The sequence below is a fragment of the Pyxicephalus adspersus genome, chromosome 8, assembly GCF_032062135.1.
Source record: "Pyxicephalus adspersus chromosome 8, UCB_Pads_2.0, whole genome shotgun sequence".
In the NCBI taxonomy this organism is placed as follows: domain Eukaryota; kingdom Metazoa; phylum Chordata; class Amphibia; order Anura; family Pyxicephalidae; genus Pyxicephalus; species Pyxicephalus adspersus.
Window position 1 is genome coordinate 21,803,450 of NC_092865.1, and position 23,051 is coordinate 21,826,500.

General features: G+C 38.2%; 1 protein-coding gene across 1 annotated transcript in view; it reads left to right on the top strand.

Annotated features, from left to right (window-relative positions):
- The window catches only part of BRINP2 (BMP/retinoic acid inducible neural specific 2), a 202,122-nt gene that overhangs the window by 89,442 nt on the left and 89,629 nt on the right, over positions 1-23,051 (top strand). Inside the window, exon 4 of the mRNA XM_072419737.1 lies at positions 14,076-14,257. Coding sequence (XP_072275838.1) covers positions 14,076-14,257 — 182 coding nt within the window. The remainder of the gene's footprint in view (positions 1-14,075; positions 14,258-23,051) is intronic.

Consider the following 23,051-nt stretch of genomic DNA (forward strand, 5'->3'; position numbering starts at 1 on the left):
TAACCTCCTAAATATTAATAATAATATTAACAATAAAAAATACCAGATAACTAACCAATAGGACATAGTTTCAACCATAACATAACCACAGTTATATATGATTCTCCTAACACTATCCTGAGATCCTTCTTACACTTTTGGTTGCGGGTCCTCAAAGGTCTCCCCATTCCACTAACCCCCCGACCCTTAGGAATCTGTGCCACCATGATATATATGTTCCCATCTGCATCCACCAAGCTCCGGAATGATATCACCACTATTCCCTGTCCCCACCCTACGAACATTCCAATCATGACTATTTACCACAACATTCTGGCGATTCCACACCAAAGCTTCCCCACTGAAACCACTGCCCAAAACCATCTACTTTCAAGGACCTCACTGCAACCAAACTAACCTTCCCCAAACCCCCAGAAACTTTCCCTCACTCTGTCCCACCATGAATGATCATCCCTGCCTTGGTTCCTTGACCTTTTACCACTTTAACCCCACCTCTTTGTCACACTACCCTTCCCACAACTATCCCCCACCTCCAACTTTTACCCCTTCTTGCCTGCTCCCTGTCCCCTCCAGTCATGCAGGTCTTCCACTACCATTCCTTGGGTTCACTCGCTCCAGGTCTGTCTTGACTGGTTGCTGTTAGGGGAGGTACCCCGTACAACCATCCTTGACAAACAATTTAAATAATCTTTACTATCAGCGTACACCAGACCAAGATTGTGTGTAGATGACTTCTATGATGTTTGCCTAGCATACACTTTTGTCACTGGAGTGAACCTAGCCTTAGGGCTTACATCTACTTTAAATTGGCTTCTGCTCCTGGATCCATTGATAAAACAGCATGATAATGGGAGCTCTCTGCACTCTTGCACTGCTCCCAAGCCAAACAGCAATATGACAAGTCAGGATTCTAATGGCTGCGCGCCTTATTCCTGCTTAAACAGAACTTTGTCCATAATTCATCAGAATCTGTAGTGTTTCAGCCAGACTAATCACAACTCATATTTAAACTAGAGGATCATTTATCCCTCATACAGAATAAAGCGTATTTTATGGTTTATTTTAGCCTCTAGGCTACTAATTTTCAATACAGCTGGCTATAGTTATTTTTTTTTATAAACGTGATAAATATATGGAAACTCAAACAATAGATAAGAGAAAATAGAATACAAATAAGAGATGTGATATTGTATTCTCTGCAGCTAAGGTAAGCTATTCTTGTTCTCAATGACCTTATGAGTCGCATTCGTTTGCACCCATGTACAATATGTAGTAAAGCCCCTAGTGGTATTACACCCTGCTTTACATTTAAAACATATATTCTGCTTAAATTTGCCTTTCTTTCTTTCTCAACATACTAATCACATTTTTTTATGTCCAGTTTTGATACATATAAATTTTAAGTCTCTGTATTTTTCTTTTCAATAAAGGTAGCTCATGGCTAGTGGGAGGCGCCATCAGGGCACTGCACGTAGCTTCTTGAAAACATCATTTTTTCATTGCCAAAGTATGAATCCCCATCCTTTCAGAAAAAAAAATGCAAAAAGTGTTACATTTTTTGCATGGAAATTTATTTTAGATTGTAGGCTATAATTCGCCGAATTACTCAATAATTACTTATAATTCACCGAATTACAACAAATTACCGCATAACTCACCAAAATATGTCCAAAATTTTCTAAATTTAATAATAAAATTTTTTTTTAAAAAACATAAAAAAATTTTAAAAAAAAATCTTTAAAAAAAAAATTGTGTATAATGTAATGTAATTGTACAGCAGCTTATATAATATATATATATATATATATATATATATATATATATATAACACAATTATTTATGTATTATGTAAAGATTTCTTTGTATTGGATTTAATACAGCTTTTTTGTATTGAGCTTAATACAAAGTGATTTGAATTTCCCGCCCCGCCTCTTGCAGCGACGCATGCAGCGATGTCACCGGGAAACATTGGACATTGTCACTGCACTCGCCGGGAGAAGACTGAAGAGGACGGACGTGACCGGAGGAGCTGTGGGGACCGGGTAAGTATATTCTTACAGTTGTAACCCGATTGTCATACAATGTATGACAATCGGATTGCAATACAACGTTTGTTTAACCACCTTACAAAAGTTCGGGTTTAACGCTTTTTGCAAGTTTTATTACCCTGAACCAAGGTCGGGTTTACCGGCCAGGTGGTTAAGTTAATAGCATACAAGAAGGTAAATTCTATTGGGGTGGCTTCTGGAGCTTTGTGCACTGCTTGTAAAAACTGGATGTGCAACCTTTTCCAAACTACATCTTCCTTCCTGTCAACTGAGGATTGTTAATGGAGTGATTAGAGAGAACGCTCTACCTACTTTTGAACTTATACTGTACAAAGTTGTGTCTCATTACGCTTCCTGGTCCTGATTTAGTAGCTGGAAAACATTGATGTCATTAATTAAAAGGACCAGAATGTCTTACTCTAGAATCAGAATGGCAACTATGTAAAACTGACCCCTGGATTTCCATTGGCCTAGGATTGTGATCCTTCCCCAAATCTATCCAAAACAAAAAAACTCTAGTGCAACTAGAATGAGGGGAATACTGAAATACTGTATTATGTGATCATCAAGAAACTTGCAGCCGAAGTGTTTGAAGTGATTTGTTGCACTACGACAAAGAATATGTAAAATTGTGAAAATAAATAATCCATAGCATCTATTTTATGGATAGCAAAATGTCCTAATGATAATCATTTTCATTATTGGAAAGTAGTAAGTCTCCATGGTCAGGTAATCAAGGTCTCTGGTGGAGAAATCTTACCCAACAGAAAAACAAGTGTATTATCTCTGCTATGAGCGATCCTTGGAATAAGGATGGGGAGATGGTGGGGAGATCTTACAATTCTAGAAAAATAATGGGTGGTTCAGGCTATTAGCATTCTTTCTAATGAAGGTTTTTGGCAGGGACATCCTATGTAAGAGACATAGAAAGCCAGTGGTGGATCAACTCTACCAGTACCTGAACATAACATAAAAATTTCCAGTTTAGAAGATTGGAAGGCCAGATAATTTAAAAACTGATAAAGTATACCACATTGGTATTTGTCAACTGTTGATTGACAAAAAAAAAAAAACCACGGGAATGGAGGTTCTTAAAAGTAAATAGGTTATTTAAAGTTGAATTCCAGATAGATAAAACAGTAATTACAGTGGTCATATAATAACACATGTTCATGTGTCTTGTAAATTAGATTACTGGAAGTCTTTTTATTTGGAATCAGCCCCTTGTAATCTGCACAGCTGCAGAAAGATGACTATGCTATATGGCGTAGCTGCAGTAGATCACAGGCCTGGATGTGCTGATGGTCAGGGCTTTGAAAAACTCAGAACTGGCTGGACAGAGATACAAATCTCTTAGCAGGTAAATAAAATCTCTCACAAATGTATTTCAACTGTGTATTTAGCTATTTGCCTGAAATTCAGCTTTAACCTAAATCTCTACTTGAATGTCCGCAATATTTCAACCTGTTATGCCCATAGCTGCCTTTTTTTTCTGCAGCTATCATCTACATGTCTTTCTGTCACCTTCCTTCTGTCATTCATTTTCTTCCCACCATTCCTCTCATATCTTGCACCTTTTTAACCTGCTGTCACCCCCTCCCTTTTTCCCTCCAGTGTAGAGCAGGCGCTTGTTTGCATAATATGTGTATGGAGCTCTGCGGATAACATTTCATCAGCGCTATTACATCCGCTACACTTGTCAGAAATGTTACCGCAGCAGAAGAGGTGACACTCAGGCAGTCTGTCCTTTTAGCTTTTATTGTATTGGACTTTGCAGGTTCTCAGTTCAGGAAAAAAACATTTTCTTAATAGCTAATATATGATTAATTTGCTTGTAGAAGTTCTTTGCAATTACAGTAAGGGTGGGCGAGGAAAATCATTGGGAGAAATAGAAGAGATTAATAATGTAAGGCCTCTAAATGAAAAGCACTTGGCATGCTGTTAAGACAGGTCTTCTAAGAGGCAATGATATATTCCAGGAAATGCATATACTACGTCCAATGTGCATCCAAACTGACACATCTATGGATAAAAGCAGTGCGGCTTTTGTTGCTAAGCATTGTGCACGCAAGTTCCATAATGACTTTTCTATTAAACCTAGCATGTGTCCTGTCCCACCATGTTTCCAAAGAAAACCTCCAAAGTCCCTTTTTAAGTGATAAGATCAATATTAAACAATGAAGCCACCCTTACAGGTGCTAAAGTTGCTTTTGACCTATACCTAATGAATATGGGCTTGGATATTGAAGAGTTGTGATCTAAACTTCAGTCTCAAAATTACTGCATCGGTATATGCACACAGCTATCATTCAGCCATACAATTTATTGTCTTAATGGGTCAGTGCACTCTTCAGCTATTGGTGTACTTCACTGTTTTTGGTCGCCTGCTGTCTTTTTATATTTTAAAACACACCAGGGTCGGTACATCACATTGCAAATGGCATTAAAACCATGAGAAGCTCAAAATCATTTTCAGTTTGTTTAGAGCTTTTAAAAAATACTTTCTGCTTTGAGGTGGTAAAAATGTGTCCCTCTTTTCTAACAATTCATCTATTTCGTCACCCTTTCACACATTCTAGTTTCCTGTACACAGTTTAGAATAGGCAGTTCTATAATATTAGGCTTTATATTTGAGACAAGTTCTTCTGTTTTATAGTTCAATTAGTCTTTATTGAAGTTTTTCAAAAATTAGCAGGAAATCCAGAAAAATAAACAAAGGAAAGGAGAAAAAATAAAATGCAGTACAGAGAAAAACGAAACAAATTGGACTTAAATACCAGTCTGACGAACCAATAGAAAATATATAGTCACAATACCAACAACATAACAGAATACCCATTTATCCTAAAATATTAAAATTGGGGTGTTTTAACCATACTTTCCATTTGCCTAAGAACTGTTCATATGAAGTATTAATAAAGGCTAGTAATCTTTCAAATGCGCAGCACAGGTTTAAATCCTCAATAACATTCCTTTGGCTAGGAATTTGAATATCTTTCCACATTTTAGTGATATGTAATTTCGCTATGAGCAATATGTGAATGACATACAGACCTAAGGTTGCTAGGAAATTGTTCTATGTTTACATGCATACTGTTTAAGTCAGATATCACCTGGAATATTAGATTCCAATAAGATCTAGTCCATCCACAAAATCACAAAAAATGTGAAAGTGACCCTATCGTTTCACAATTCCTCCAGCAATAAGCTGAGTTAGTGGGAGAAAATTTAGATAATGTATAGGACGTGAGATACCAGTAATTAATAATACGCTGATAGTGATCCCAATGGTTTTCACATCTGGTAGCTTTATATGTCTCTTTAATAGCTTTGGCCCATGAGTGCTGAGAAAAATTCTTATCCAACTCCTTGGACCATTTCTGCATGTTCACAGATAATGAAAATTCTTAATTCTCACTAAGCACATTATAATATCTAGGAATACACTTCTGATATATAGGAAATTGTTGAAAATACAAAAATTTACATTAATCTCTGCTAATAATTTATTAGTTTGGTAATATGTTTAAATCTCAAGTAAGAGAAATATTCTGTGTCGGGAAGATCTTATTCTGTTTGCAAAGATGAAAAGGATTTAATTCCCATTTGGGTAAGAATATCTCTCAGTTCTAGAATATCACACATTATCCATTTTGACAAGGAAAGTTGGGGAACAAGCATTTCCAAAACACTAATATCTGTCAAATTGGAATGTGACCTAGACAATTTCAGAGTGGATGATGTGCTCTATATCTTAAATGTCGTCTGAATTGTAGGATAAGAGGCGGGCAGTGTGAGAAATCCCAATTTAGTAGCTATAAGTAGTTGCCGTCATCTCGGCCCAAAGTTTGTGCGGAGAAGGGTGCCACCAATAAAATATTTTTGAGAGAACTGTTGCAGCGTAATAGTGTGACAAATTCGGGACTCCCATACCGCCAATTCTCTTGTGACTAGTAAGTATTTTATAAGCTCATCTAGACCTCTTCCTATTCCAAATACAGAAGAATATTTTGTAGTGTAGTAGGATATTTTTTGGGCAAAGTAATCACATTAGTGCGAAAAAGGTACAACATTTTTGGTAGTATGAACATTTTGACAATCGCCACTCTCCCTGCCATAGAAATTTCACTCCTTCTATATTGATCCGATTCTCTAGGCAACGTTGACAGCAGGTTAAGAAAATATTTTGAAATAATTGAGCTAATTGATGCAGAATATTAATCCCCAAAAACTTTATATATTTTAGTTCCCACACAAAAGGGAACTCAGATATAATGTGATGTTTAAGATATTGTGGTATATGAATAATAAGAGACTTCACTGAACTCGCTTAGAATATCCTGGATAGTTCTCAGTGTTTGTTCAGGATTGTTAAACATGAGCATAATATCATCCACAAAGAGACTAATTTTGTGAGCCCTATTAGATATTTTGATACTTTTACCGGCAGAAATAACACGTATGTATTCTGCAAATGGTTCTAGCAACAGTATAAAAATTACCTGAAACGGGGCATCCTTGGCGTTTGGCGTTTGTAATTAGAAAAGGAATTGATAAAGTCCCGGATGTGAAGATTCTTGCAGAGGGACTAGAGTACAGAGACATAATTGCCATTTTATTAAACCCAGTAAAGCCAAATTTGTCCAATACCACAGACAGATAACCCCAATGGTCTCTATCAAACGCCTTCTCAGTGTCTAGGGAAAGAAGCAGAGAAGGCTGTTTGAGAAGCTCCAGATATTGTAAAATAATAATTAAATGCCTGGTGCCTTGTGTATGTCTGACAAATCCCACCTGGTCAGGTTTGACCAGGGTGGGGGTGATGTCTTCCAATCTTTAAGCCCAAAGCTTCACAAAAATCTTCACATCAGTATTTAGAATTGAAATAGGCCTATAGCTGCTCGTGTCTGATGGGTCCTTACCAATTTTTGAAATCGTAGCTACTACTGCCTGTAACAATTCAGCAGAGAATGAACCCAGAGTAGCAGCCGAATCAAAGATTTTCTTTAAATGTGGGATCAGTTGGGAAGAGAAGAGTTTGTAGTAATCATTTGGGAAGCCATCTGCTCCCAAGGATTTGCCATTAGAGAGATTTAATTAGAATAATTTCCATATTTGAAAAAGGAGCTGATAAAGCTTCAAGATGCTCTTTTGTTAGGTGAGGTAAGTTCACCTTTTCTAAAAAGAATTTTATTTTATTAGCATCAGGTTGTGGAGTTGTTGCATCAGAAGCTAAGTTATACAACGATGAGTAATAATTTTGAAAGTTGACACGAGTCCTTCACTGCTATAATAACTCCTCTCTTTTTAACATCTGCATTGGCCATGTATCTGTGCAGGAATCTATATGGATTCCATAGGGGCAGTTTATAACAACCACATTTCGTACTTGTGCCTGCTTCAGGAGAGATGATTGCTTAAAGGGGCTATTTAACCTCGTACATTAAGGGATAAAAAATGGATCCCCATTTTTTATAGACTACACATGGCACATGTGAAGTATTGCACATCCTAAAATAGGATTGATGAACGTAGACTGGTAATGAAAAAATAGAAAATAGAAAAAAGAAACTAGAAACATGTAAAAACATCCTAGTCAAAAATTCTAGGTAAATGGGCAGAATAACTCTGCTACAGAAATATTTGGAGGGTGGAAATAGAATTAGGGCATTGAAACTTTGTAACCCTAAACAACATATCAGTTGGAGCCAATCAAATCTGTGTAAAAATCTAACCACAAATAGCGCTCGTTCAAGACCAACTTGATTCCATGTGACTTGAAGATGTGATTTGACGTTGTGGAGGTAGATCCATATGGATTTTCCATTGATTGCATCCCAGCATCTGTGTTGGATATCAGGTAACTTCTCTCTATGTGGGATATATTCAGTTTCGTTGGGAAACCCCATTTATAAGGGATTTTCCATTCTTTCAAAATTTTAGTATTTGGTATTAATTTCTTCCTAGCTTGCAAATTGGTTTGAGATAAGTCTGCTAATAGTTGGATTTTCTTTTTATGTCTCTGGCAATGTAGATGGTTTTCTAGCAGCTGCCATCAATTTTTCCTTCACGTGCACACAGTAAGCACATCCTGTGTCAGGTGTTAGAAAATTTGGTTTTGGGATTCTGTGTGCCCTATCTATCAGAAGATCAGAATCTGAGGCTGTTGGTAAAAAAAAAAGCTTAAGAAACGTTGTAAGGTATCCTATTAGATCTCCTTGAGATACTGATTCTGGGATACCCCTAAATATGATGTTATTCCTTTGAGATCTATCTTCCAGGTCAGCCATTTTTTGCTTAACCCACTGAAATTCAGTAGTATGTTCTTGATGTGCGACCACTAGCTCATTATGAGCATGAGAGAATTCCTCCATTGTCTTCTCTAAGTGCTGTATCCTTTAATCATGGTGGGTAATGGATGGCTTGATCTGCACAAACATATAAGTCATATCCTGATGGAGGGAGTGTTTTAATGATAGCATCATCGCCTTCATATTAGAGAGAGACAGATCTTTATGAAGTATAGGGAAATCTTCAATTGTATGAAGCCCAGTGCTAGGTGTAGCCACTAGTGTGTCAGCAGTTACCTGATGCTGTCCCATTTTCAGCGGTTCCTGCTTGGTTTTTCTCCCCTTCGTCATGATCTCTAGGTCCTTGGATGCAATAGGTGCTCAAAGGCGAGGAAACATTTGCAGTAAGTCGCTGGTAAAGCCGCTAATAGCGCACACTGATGCAGAGCACTGAAGTCAGGTGGCCCCCCCAAGTGCAATAAATGGAACAACAAATTAGAATTTACCTGAGTCAAACCAGTACAAGACCGATGTGACTCAGAGGTGCTATGTGCACAATTGTCTCCAATGGTACGTCAGACCTTGGCAGTTTCAATAATGATCAATTGCACAAAAACATGCTGTGTCTTGCTAATTGTTTTTTTAATACAAAGGTTTACAGCCAGCATCATATAAGACCCTGAAGTATTTACCTCCATTATTGCCTAATGAAGGGTACAGAATTCACACTTGATCTTGGACCCTTGGAGTGTAAAAAAAAAAACATGTCTGCACATTGTATTTGGGTTGCATCAAGGCAATTGTCTGTCTAACACAACAAAGGAAACCATATAAGTTACTGAGGTCAACAGAACTTTTAAAAAAACAAAACAATTACCGGCTTTATTTAAATTCATACACAAGAAAAGAAAAAACATCAACACAAGACAAAAGTGCATAATAAAAAACATCAAAAAATTGGTATTCTCAGTTTCTCACATACAAGGGGGTGCTGAGAAGAGAGCCAGAGTTATGAAATAACACATTTATTCAACATATTCCCCCCTGAGACTGATGCACTTGGTACAGCATAGTTGCAGCTTTTCTGGACCATTCAAATAAAAGTCCTTTGGTTGGGCTGCAAACCAGCTCTCAACAGCATCTTTGACATCAGAGGTGTCCTCAAAACTTTGCCCCTTCAGGCGTTTCTTCATATATGGAAACAGATAATAGTCCGAAGGGGCCAGGTCAGGTGAGTATAGGGGATGGTGGACCAATTGGAAAGCCAGGGTGTTTAATTTGGTAGCCACAACAGTGGACGTGTGCGCACGTGCATTGTCCTGCAAAAAAAGGATCCCTTTGGTCCACTTTCCACGGCGCTTCGTCTTAATTGCCTACAGGAAGTTAACATTATACTGTCCAGTGATACTAGAGCCCCGAGGTAGGTATTCCACCAACAGAATACCATCTTTGTCCCAAAAAACTGATGGAGGGTATAAGTATAATGAATCACTTTAGCTAAACAGAATGAGGGATGAGAACATAAAGCATCTAAACATCTAAATACAGATAACCTACATATATGGGAAATATTACTCTAATATAGAATTTTTTAATCTTTGATCTTTTTCTGAATTTAAATTTAAAGTCTATTGATCCAGGTACCCTCGCCAGATTGCCTGAATGATTCTGAAAATAGCCCCTGCCTGCTGATTGTATAGTATAGGATTGGCAGCACATTCCAACAGTCTCCTGTAGCAGAAATAACCAATGACAGCTATGCGACACCCTGGAGATTGGTACTCCTAGATGTGTCAGATGTATCTCAGCAACTTGTGGAAGATGCAGTGAAGGCAGATAGAAGGCCTGAATGTTTCTGCTCCAAAACATAAATATATAAAATATATATATAAAGCAGTACTGCCAGATGTAGATGTGGGCAAGCCCAAAGTTCCCTCTAGCTTCAATCACTTTTACATGTAACTGCTGCACACTGATAATGTCATCCCCAATAGAATTTTATCGCTTCCAGCATAGGCATACAAAATCCCGTTCTTATGCATTCCACCCTAATTGGGTTTGTCATTGAGGCTTAGTGCACGCCCAATTAGGGTGAAATGCGTGTCCATATTGGGAGCTTTAAAATTTTATTTGTGGTGATATCATTGATGGTGCGACTTAGTGTCCTGATACATGTGCTAGGTATAGCTTGTCTGCCAACTTTTAGTACAGTGACAGCTCACTTTAAAGGAAACCACCTACTAAGAGAATATTTGGACTGCCATTGCTGGTCTCTCCTAAAAATGCTTGTCATGCCAATTCTATGGCATAAAAACTTTCTGAGGCTCCGAGTTTGAACAAAAATGCAGATCAGGTGTTTGGACTGAATTTCTCATCTTCATTCCTGTTCCAGGTCAGTGACTAAGAAAGTATTGAAGACGTAGATAGCCAGGGACGTTGTGTTCTTAGAAAGACTTCAGCAGTGGCAAGACCCATATTTCTCTCAGTCCAGATTTCCTTAATTAATTTGAACATCTGAAGAGGTAGCAAATGTACGGTCTAAGAGTAGTGCAGCAAGAGTGATAGGATCAAGTCTTGAAGTGATGTGATAGAATACATACGTGCTTACTTTACAGAAATCCCAGACCTAGACCCAGACTTGCAGCTGACAGCTTGGGAATCTATAATCAGGGCTGATATATCTGTTTATGAGGATTGGGAGTTTATATAAACTCTGGTCAGATGGTATTCATGTATAATAAAAAAAAACTTAATCCCATAAATTGTATCTAATATATTAAAAAGAAAATATATATTTTTTAGGTAGATATACATTTTAGGTAAAAATTAAAGACTAGGCTCAATCCATGAATTTAAAACAAATTAGGATCAAGATCCTTATGGATGATTTAGAAATTACAGTTACACGGCTTGTAAATTTAGTCTTTTGCATATTATTATTTTTTAATTTTCTTTGTAGCGGGTAAAACTTTGCAGGTGAAATGTTTCCCATGATCTACTTGCAGCCCATTTGAAAGAAGCCTGTTATAACAGACCTCATTAGCCTAAAGCTGACTTTCCAATTAAAATCAAATATTTTCTTACTCAGGCCTGGGCCCTTTTCCTCAACCCAAATCACCTACTATATATGTAGCGGAATAATATACAAGGAAAGGATAAAGTTACAATTATACCTAGCTTACCCCTATCTTCCACAAGCAGAGCCTAGGCAAGGATGATGTTGTGCTCGTCTTGTTACAATCCTGCGGAACACGAAATCGGCAAGATGTTGCTTTTGCAATTGACTGGAGCATTTTCTCATGAGATTTGACCTGATTCAAATGATTCAACTTGGCCAACATTGACATCATACCCAGCGATGCAGAAAATCATGGTAGGTATGATCCCAACATTTATCTTTACAGGTATGTGTTTCACCTACTTATAGGTGGCCGAAACAAAGCTTAAACAAAGCCTAATCAGCAAAGCATATAAAAATGTGGATGCTGTTATGTATCCAATGAATGTCTTTTATTGCTTATTTGCTAGTATAGTACCTGGATTTTTAGTTTCCTGCAATACCTTACTAGTCCAGATAAGTTGTGCGTCAATAGGAGAATTACAAGAATTTTGAGTGGTGGATTGAGTAGTAAATTTGCACCGTTTCGAGATGAGTTTTTACAGCTCCCAACCTTGATACAGGTGCTGTGGAGGTAATAGCATTCCTCCCACAGTACTCTCATTTTATACTTGGTGGAGTTCTCCTTCCACTGAAGTCTATAAACCGCTTCTTTACCAAGCCTGCTTTGCTACACAGCCACAGTCTGTTTTAAAAAGGAGTAACAAAGCTAAAGTCAAAGGTAAATCTGATATTGACCAAGTATTCTGTAGTGGAATATCAATCACTACCAAGGACTTGGAAGATTCTCCACCAAAGAATGTTTGACAAATGTCAGATTGACTGCTTTATAAATAGCGCTCTACAGAGAGGCCTGTAGCCTTAAGATATTAGGCGCAGGACCGACCTGACAGGGTGTGAGGCCTATCCCAGGGCTATTAAGGGTTAATAAAATGTAGTAATGGTTGGGAGGGGCTGTGCTAATGTGGACCATAAGGTAGGAGGGGATTAGGCATTGGATGAGTAAAAGGGGGTAAACAGAAGTAGGAGACCCCCTTTTTGAAAGAAAGTTTACCCCCCACCCACCCCTTTTTGTTATCTTTATAATTTGAATGTTTGGTAAGTTTTAGTGGTTGGGGCCTTGGAAGGCAAGGATCCAGTGCATGTTAAAGTGGTGGATTTTGGCAGGGGGGGATCTTCTTTGGTGGAATCCCCCCTTTATGGTGAATGGATGATTATGGCTTCTGAGGCGGTGCTGGGCCGCTAGGGGTTAAGGTGGAGATGTTGGAAGAATTTAATTCCTGTTGGGTGCGGATTTTGCATTCTGAGACCTGCAGCCTGGTTGCTTGGGTGTTAACCCAGGAGTTTGGAGTTTTATATCATTAGGGATATTGTTGTGTATTATTAAAAAGGGGGAATTAGGTTGTTAGGTAATTAGGTTATATTTAATGGGGTGGTATGGTATGCCAATTTATGCTTGCATATAAAAGTGTAAAATCGAGTTGTTTATTTTTGGCATTTATTTATTATTGGATATTTATTATTTACTTGAATGGTTAATTTATTTAATTATGGTTATTAAACGGCTCCTTGGGAGCCAACTTAAGTCCAAAATTGGTGTTTGTGTATTTTAATGGTGGGGGAATGGTTGGTAAGCAAGTGGGGGTCGGGGGGGAGGCGGAGATTCTGCCAGTGGTGTTAGAGGATGGGATAGAAGGTCCAAACTACCCTGGTCATGTTTTGGAAAGAATCAAGACAACATATAAAGCAGAACTGCATCTTGATTGCCTGGGCTGGGAAGATGTAACTCCCACACAAATGCATGGGAGTTCATTTGGTGCTGGCAAACGCTGGGGAAGCCAGAATGTTCCGGGGTGTCCTGGCAACCAACGCTAAGTTTGTAAAATTTACAAACATAGCGTTTTTGAAAGTGCTGTTTATCATGGAATAAAAACAAATCATATGCATTTCTTACAGGATATAGTGAATGAAAGTTTTAGTTCTAGACTTTATTGGTGATTGGTAAAGAGTATAACAACTATTTTTTGTGAGGTTGAGGCTGAGATGTAAATCTTTCTTCAGAGGTATGTTCATCCAGAAGTGACTTTCAATAACCATACAGTGACCCACCACAACCACAGCAAACTTGTACACATAATGGTTCCCAACCATTGAGAGCATGTTTGAGCCTATAGTAGAACAATGTGGTGAACCCCAAGTTTGATATAGCCCTTGCAAAAACTTCAGAGTAATGACTACCCTGCCAGGTTCCTACAGTAGTTATGTAGCTTAAGACTTTCACTTGTTCCTATTAACCATCCATCAGACTATCTCTAAAGCTGGATCCCTGAGAATCTACAAAAACAAATTCTGAATCCCCATTGAGCTCTTGTTGCACATCCAAAGAGTTTAAAAATGATAATATTATTTAAACTGACATGCCACTGAAAATTAAAAATATAATTGCCCATAAAGAGGTTAAAGACATAAAATATGGAGCAGTTGCCCAGATCCACCAATGTCTGTAATTTCTTTCATTTCAAACCAGAAAACTGTACGCTGCCATAAGATGTTATGTTACGTGAAAGTATTTTTTATAAGATAATTATCTCTAATTCTTATGTATTTCTGCGTTTTCAGGTGAAGAGTCCCTCACCATGTTTGTGGATAAGGGAAGACTGAAGCGAGAGGCGGGAGTACGTGGGAACAACTCGGCCCCCACACTGGACACTCTGCACCAGCTGGCAGCTTCATATTTCATGGACCGAGAGAGCGCTCTAAGGCAGCTGCACCACATTCAGATCACCACGGGAGCCATTAAGGTACACGGAGCAGGGGTTAATGAAGCAATAGCCTCCGTAAGTCTGTTAGATAGCAGTGATTAACACCTCGGCCATGAGAGGAGCTGTGTGTTTCAGCGCAGAGTTTCATTAGGAAATGTTTTGTGGGACAGCCGTGCTATTCCCAGGATGCAACAAGGCAAGGATTTACAGGACCGAATCAAACGGGCCTGTCAATGGAAAGCTGTTTGATCTGTTTGCTCTGCAAGGGGTTTCACGATAGGAAAATTGCCTTGTGGTTGATTATCTGAAGGAAGTTCATTAGCCTAGCAATCCCTTGATGGTATTTTTAGATAGAATCAGGAAGTTAATGGAATGGAATGCAATATTCTTTAGATGTGATAATTATAAAAAGTGTTGCTTTCTTAGAATTCTTTCAGGTGCACATGCTTGTGTTGTAGGCCTAGCGAAGAATTTTTTTTTTTTTTGCCTGCGGCTTGAGGACAGATGAACATAGATACACAGTTTTGTCATAGGATCTAGATTTGTAGCAACACGTTAGCCCTGAATCATATCTTACTTATCTGCCTCCTAGGACCTAAAAGTGGGAAATATTTTGTGTTACATTGGGAGTATTAATAAAAGTACTTATCTTCTGAGACCAATAAAGTTATGTAGATCCCTTGTGATCCAACCATCCCTACTGTCCTATAGGGTTGAATAGCATACACTGGATTAAACCATTTTAAAGGTTCTCCTTCTTAGTAGTCTTGTCATGGACTTGTTCTGTATTGGTGACATTTTACCACTCCTTTAGTTAATTACTCAATCTCAATCAATGTAAGGATTTTCCCTTACATACATATATACCTCCTATCATGTTCTTGGACAAACATCACCTGCCCAGACTCCTTACATGACACCAAGGTGATTGGATTAACGTGATTTAGGTACTTTCATGGCTGTTATTGTTTGGATACGTTCTGAAAACCCATTACTAAGGTAGCCATTTGGATTGTTGGATTAATACTTTGGAGCTTACAGTTTTTCAAACCACAAGCCACTGCCTCATTTGTTTGCTGCTGTTTGGTGTCTTGGGGATATTCACTTTCCTTCCAACACAATTTCCTTGCTTTAACCTATTATCTTACAGAACAGGCACACCCACTGCAAGACTGATGATTAACTATTAATTCATTTACCCATGGCATCTTCCATGGGCATAGTTTGACCTTGATTTGGAGAAATGACTTTATGACTTTTAAAAGCATTCATAATAAGGACATTTGTTATATAACTCCAGACTCTCAATCAGGTAACATAGGATGCTTCTGTCTGGTTCTTTTAGGGGGTCTCCAAACAGATTTATTGTTGCAACAGAGAAATTCAAATACTTAACAGTTAAAGCATGGCAGCAGTTAAAGCACAAGGAAAAACATCCATCTTTATAGGCATACAGAATCATTTCTGTATAGGAGGGTTTAAGCTGTTATCTAATTGTCATTAAGCTGATTGTCCAATAACGTATACTCGGAAGTCCATATAAGCATAAGCATAAGCATAAGAGTTCACAAACAGGTAATGGGATGAATTAACCACGTGTCTAATATTTATGGCACAAAAATGACTGGCCACCATCTTGGATTCTTGTCCAGCCTTCAAGGCTCTCTTCAGCTTTCAGGGTCATCCCTCTGACTGTTTCTAGTTTCAGGTGCTGCTCTTTGCATGCAAACAAACAAAGCAATAACTATTTTTCATATTAGCAGAGTATATTTTATAATCTAAATACAGACCCCTATATTTTTATCACACTTCCTTTTACAATTTCTTTAATCTTTTAACATCTTATGATATGGTTCTGGGCGATGGAATTTAACATCTTATAATATAGTTCTGGGTAGAATTTAACTTTTAATCCGCAGTGTCACATGCTGACAATACCTGTTTTAACAATACATCCAGACGCAACGTTGCTTAATCCTTTATTTCTCTACCAGGAACAGTGAAATCTTTTCCCCCAAATGGCAAGCAGAAGGCAAATGACTGGTCACAAGTTTTGCCTGTAGGCTTTCTTCAGCTGATCTTTCTTCTATTGCTGACCGTGCTTTGTTCTGCACTGTTAAATTTAAAAGAAATGTTGCAAGTAAAAGCACCACACTTGCTTAGAGAAGTCCAGTAGTTATCCTTATTTGACACATAAAACATCACAAAAACAGCAGCTAGCGCATTTCGGGGTCTCACTAGCAAGATGTTTGCAGTCCACATTTCAATTCAACACTAGCAGTCAGTCAAGACAAATGCCTAAGATTTCACACTAATGATATACAGCTAGGAGGCGGTAGGCACAGGAAGTGCATTGCACTTTTTCATGAGAATTTAAAAGCAAAACGTTCGATTTTTAAGTAAATGCTCAGGCACATTTTTAGAGGTAGCCTGTAAGATAGGAAATCTTCACTTTTTGAGTTTTAAACCACCACCCAAAAGGGATATGCAATCTATTATCTGCTCGTTCTCAATCTTCTTTGGAAAGTACAATTCCAGGCACCCTGGCAGCCAACAGGGATGCCAAGAATGAATGAGCTCCTGCACATTCATGGGAGTAATTTCATTCCGGCCTGACCATTGTAGAGGGCCAAAAATCCAGAACCTGAAAAAGGACTGGTTGAAGATGGCGAGGCCTATGATGAGGCCAAGACAGGAGAGTTATTTTTATGAAATGTAATCAGGCAGGTACTGTAAGTTTAATTTATTGCAAAAAAAAAACATCACCTGTCACTTCTGCATTAAGGAACATTTGTTTTAATGTTCACATTGATTCCATTTTAATGCTAGTTTTTTTTATTGTCTGAAAAAATCTGGTGGTATAATTTACCCACTATAGTTCTTTGTTTTTGTAAAATAGGCTGGTAAATGAAAAGCCCAGCTGCAAAAGTTCATCGTTGACATTGTCTGGGTGGGGAAAGATTCAAGCTATATTAGAGCCATCTTGCAGTAGAGATTCTTTTGAGCAGAGTTTGTCCATAAGGAGAGTAGAACTGGCATTTACCATTTGACCTCCAGAACTGTAGGTCATTTATCATGGACACCAGAAAAGGAATGGGGAGCACTGGGCATGTTGTACTTTATGCTTTGTCTAATCTCTTTATGCCCAGTTAATGTGGGCTAATTCTTTGTTCTTCCGACTTGGTTTTTAGCCAAAGAACAGATTAGCAAATCAGGGTGTGGAGTCTGTTGGTAGACTGCTCCTTGCAACAAGTTCTTCATCGTAAAATATAAAGTTTTTTCTGCTGAGCACCACACCAAACTGATGGGTTTAATCAACAATGTCAATATTAGATATGTATTTTGTTTAGATATGTACAAGATGATTTCCTTTGGGTCTTTTAAGTATGAAAAAGTTAATGGAGCAGAAGTTACAATGCATTGTGAGCGGAAGGGGTTAATGGAGCAGTGTATCAGCAAAGGGAAAAGCTGCTGCAGTGACATTATTAATGCAACATTGGCCCCGTTAATGAACTTGCCACTCGTTAAAAAGCAGCCAGTTCCCTTCTGTTCCGAAAATGAGAATTTTTTTCCTATTATTTTGTTGTTCTGATCTGGCGGTTTCTTTATTTCAACAAATTGTCACATATCCTTCCCGTTACCTGATGGGCAGTTTGCTGTAGTGTCTTTGCAGGCATTGTAGGCTCCTTGTAGACTAATGACTGGGATCTAGGTGTTATACACAAGGGTGTCGTTTTACCACCAGCAACCTATCAATCCTCACAACAGATGTTGGAGCGTGCTAATGATGAAACCACCTGGCTTGTGATTGCTGAGACAGTTCCAGGATTTTGTGACAAAGCGATTTTAGTGGCAAATTCAGTTTTGTAATCTGGTATTCCCAGAACCTTTCCACTCATCCTTAAAATATATATTGGATAGTGGGATGGTAAAAAAAACTTTTACTTCTTGTGTATTATCTGCTACCATCTAGAAAAGTTCTTTCATTATCAGCTCCAGAGACAGCAGTAAAAAAAAAGTTTTATTGTTTTCTTGTCCTGTGCAAAAATAATTAGATCCTTGCTGTGTCACCATTCAATGCTGCACCACTTGATTGAGTACTGCCAATACTAAGATGCACTGGGTCGTAGAGAGAACTCATGCAGGTAGATGTCCTGTTCCATGGCTTCATCAATAGGATGAGGGTAGAGAATAAACTCTCCTTCCTTATGGCTTCCAAAAACAAATATAGTAAAACCAAATATACCATATATAGTGAAAGCAGACACACACACGTTACACCACAACCCACATTTGGGACTGCTTTGTGTGGTGCATTATCCAAAAATTGTTCAGGTATGTTTTTTTTGTTTTGAGGCTTGTTGAGGGTCTTGAAGCTGAATAGGCTGCTTCCACAGGACACCCAACAAAACATGCACTTGATTCTGCCCCAATACAACAACCCAATTCAATATCCGGATAGCAATTGCTTGTTGGAAATTCTCCAAATGAACTAATATGGCCAAAACTTTTCAGAGAGACAACTAAATAAAGCTACCTAAGCTAAACTCCAGGACACACATACAATTCATACGTGAATCTTGGTGTGCTCTGTGTATTTGTGTGCAGTAATCCCTAGTTATGATTTCTCTTCCTGCAATAAGGACTGGTCACTGCTGCTTTATCTCCTTGTGCCGGGTAACTGGTCTTGTACCTGTAGTTTTCTGCATTTAGCTTAAAGTGGGTGAACCTACTGTGTCCCTCCCACAGTGCAGTGATGGTGCCATTACTTTTTTGCTATCGATGAATATTTTAAAACAAAGATCAACTTTATACGTGTGCACAACAAGTAAGTTACACAAAGAGAAGCAGTGGTCCTACTATTGCAATAGACAGGCAGATCACCTAAGTCACAGTTCTGCAAGAGAGATTTTCTTGTAAGTGACTAGCCTTATTCTCCTGTGAAAACCTTTCAGCCTTTTATCTAACCAATTTAGAGATGGCATAACAGATATTCTCCAAAATAATTTTGCCCTGGTAAAGCTATGTTTATTTTTATGCAGGTAATGGAGTAATTGGATTTTTCGCGGTTAGCTAAAACCAGCTTGTTATATCAGCACATCAGAGATAGTACTTACAAAATGGCAGGCAAAATGACAGTTTTATTTTGTTGAGTGTGTCTGGTGCCGCTCTGCACCCGACAGCCTTACTTAATAAACAGTGAAAATTGCTAGCTGAAAACAACTCATTCATTAAAATAAGGACAGTATAAACTCACAGCTCATATCTTGTACAAGATAAATCAATGTCTTCTTGTTTGGCAACATGTTAGCTGTAATGAATAAATTCACCAAACCCTCAATTTTAATGTTGGCCACAATTTATTGTGTCTACTTTCCAGGCTGTTAATTGCCTCTGAGAAGGAATAATGTGTGGCAATGAGTGTCCTGTGCCATCCTCTTCACTGCTGTATTCCCCCCTTTTCCAATTGAAACCCAACTATTACATCCTCACCATCTGATTTTCTATTAATTTGATTGGGGACAGAGATATGGAGTCTATGTTCTGAACTGGAGTAAAAAAAGTTTTCTTATCGTTAACAACAGGACTGACAGAGTCAGCCGTACACATATAAAATAAATAAAGGGACATGGACGGCCTCAGACTAAAAAGGAAAGTTAAACGGATCTAATCGCATTTCCCCTTAATGCAAACCTATCACCACATTGTTTTTCACAGAAGGTTCCTTACCCAATCGAGCGCCTGCTTAGTGCCAGATCAGATGACCTAGGAATTATGAATGATTTTGTCCATAGTGGATGGGATGCTTTATAAGAGCTTTTGACTTCCTCCGAATAAACTGTTGGTTTAGAATTCTGAAGATGCAACTTTTCAATGTTGTATGTTTTGGTTGTACTTGACCAGCATAGGAAGTTTTGGTTGAACTATGTAGAATTTCTCCTCCAAACCATGTATACGTCTAATACTTTAGACATTAAGGGGTTGATTTATAAATAGCTTCAATCCAAATTCACCCAACTTTTTTTCCCCAAATGTACATATTTGTTCACATAGGATTCAATAAAAAATATATACATTTTCAATAAATGTCAATTCACTCATTTCTAACTGTATCCAATGTGAAAACTATTTAATTTGGGGGAAAAAAGTTGGGTAAATTTTAGATAAAATGATTTAAAAATAGACTTCTTTTTATTTACCTGATATTTATATTTTTAAAAAGCATTTACTATATACATCCCTGTAAAAATCAAACAACGGAAACAATGTTTTTTTTCTTTCATCAAAATGGATACCTTTCAGTTAAAATGCTCCAAGCACCTCATTTGTAGCTTATGTCTGCGTTCCCTGTACACTTCATTAAAATAGGTGTTGTATAGCTTTCGCCAAGACTCATTCGTCTATATCTCATTTATTGTGCTTACACTGATTTTTTTTACTGGGTATATTTTTTTTCAACTAAATTTCTTCTATTTGGGTAGTTTTGAACATTTATAAAATAATCCAGATACAGTGAAAGCCCAAGCATAGTTTAATAAACCCCAAGCCCAAGCATAATTTAAGAAAAGGTTACTTAAAAAAATGTAAGTTTAACCAATATATCAATGCTGGTTTTTACATTATTGCCGATTTCAACATATTATTTTATTTTAATAATCCAGCATTTACAATATAATATACAGTGCTGCCCCATTAATTAAAGGAGCACAGGCACTTAGGGCTGGACTAGATTACTTCACAAATAATAACAAGCTGGGTTGGTGTGAAGTGGAACTGGATTGCTCTACAAATTATTACCTATGATTTAGACAAGACTTGGTCATTTAGAAGGCTGCAATTGTTGACCCCCTTTTGAAAATACTACTCCATGATTAAGGTTGTTGCTGGGTGAAGAATCAGAGGAGGTTGGTCCTTAGGGGTGATTTGTTTTGCACTTTATTCTACATTAGAGATAATTGGTGTACAGTTTGCCCGTCTTGCTTGTTTGAAAAATGCTAGTTTCCTGTATGTCTATGGTCTGAAGATACTGACCTGTAAGTAACAAGATCAAAGGAAAAGGAGCAGCTCAGAATGAATTCTTAACCATCTCAAATTCAAGCATGTTGATTTTGCGCATATACACACACCCCTATAAAGTACTAAAGCAATATTGCTACGAAAACCGGGGAACAAGTATTTTCTTAACAATAGAAGCATTTCCAAAATCAGCATTGTGTTAAACAAACATGAAAAAAGTTGATGCTGGATATGGAAACACAGGTTCATATGATCAATGCACCTGGGCTCCCATGGCATTGCAAGTGAAAAGCCTTCAAACTCAGAACTGGAGCTACGTGTTTAGCTCTACCTGTGTCTAAATAAAACCTTCTCTATTTGTACAGTACATGATCCAGCATGTTTTATGTTCATCAAACCTTTTGAAGCAGTTGTCTATGATATTCAAAGCATACTTTCTGACTTTCTATTTTGGACAAAAAAAGATCCAAGGGCAAAATGAAGCGTAGAAGTTCAAATTCTGTTTGGGGCAGTTTACAAAATACAGTCAAAACAGTTTAACTAATAGTCAGGAAGTTGACTGTATCATTAATGATACACTGGATACCTGTAGCACTTATTCACTCCTTTGCTGACCCCCATGTCACAACAGCACACAGGAACACTCTTTGCCCTATGGAGGGTATGGCAGATCGTCACTCCTGTAAGATGACAATGTAAGATTAACACTCCTGTTTCCGCACAAACTTAAGCCAATAATTCCTTGAGCCAAGCCGTGTTCGCCAGCTTAAAAGCCAAAGAAGGAGGTATTTATCTCCTTTGCAAGGTTGTTTTTATGTGTATTTTAAGATCACTAAGAAGGTTGCATATAATACATTGATAGTTGATAGTGTCAGTCATCCACTGATCACAAATTTGACACAAAAGCAGAAGATGGATGAGCTGCTCTTTGTGTCACTATGCTTCCCTTTCCGAAAAAAAATGTGCACGACACAACTCATTGGCTCCTTGTGCTGCATCTATCCCTCTCTCAATGAGCTCTGATGTACACTCAACTGCCAGTGGCTGATACCAGGTCAAACTACATACGAGATAGGGACTGTAGGTTTGTTCTTACGTTGCATTTGTATGTAAGTTGGAACAGGTACATTATTTTAATAAATGCAGAAGAAATGCATGAGGAAACAACTGCAGTGTTTCTCTTGCTCATTAAAGAGTTACAAGAGCTTGCAGAAGGGCTCAGTCTTCGCTGTGTGTAGCAAAAGATTTCTTCTGTAAGTCATGCAAACCACCGCCTCCAAGCCTCCATCCTGCACATTAGTGAGCAGGGAAGCCCTGTTCGTATCTAGGAGTCGTCCATAAATCAGATGTCCTTAACCTACCTGTAATTAATACAGAGTAGGAATCACTTTGTTATTACAGTTATTTAGTTTTATAGCTAAAAAATAGAAGAAAGGATAAGGAGACCCGCTTTGTGATGCCGGCACTCATCTACTGAAATAAAGCATCACACACGGGTTAGAAAACTTTAAAGCTGCGTACACACTTCCAATTTTTGTCGTTGGAAAGGATCTTTCACGATCCTTTCCAACGACAAGGGAGTGCACGATACATGAACGGTGCTGTACATACAGCACTGTTCATGCTCTATGGAGAGGGGAGGGGGGGAGCGACGGAGCGGCACCCTGCTGCGCGCTCTCCCCTTCCCTTTCATTAGGATCGGCTGTCGTCCATCGTCCGTGGATCCGGTAGGTCGGTCGTCCGGACGATGGACGACACCGACTGTACACACGGCAGATTTTCGCCCGATAATTGACCGATGCCGATTATCGGGCGA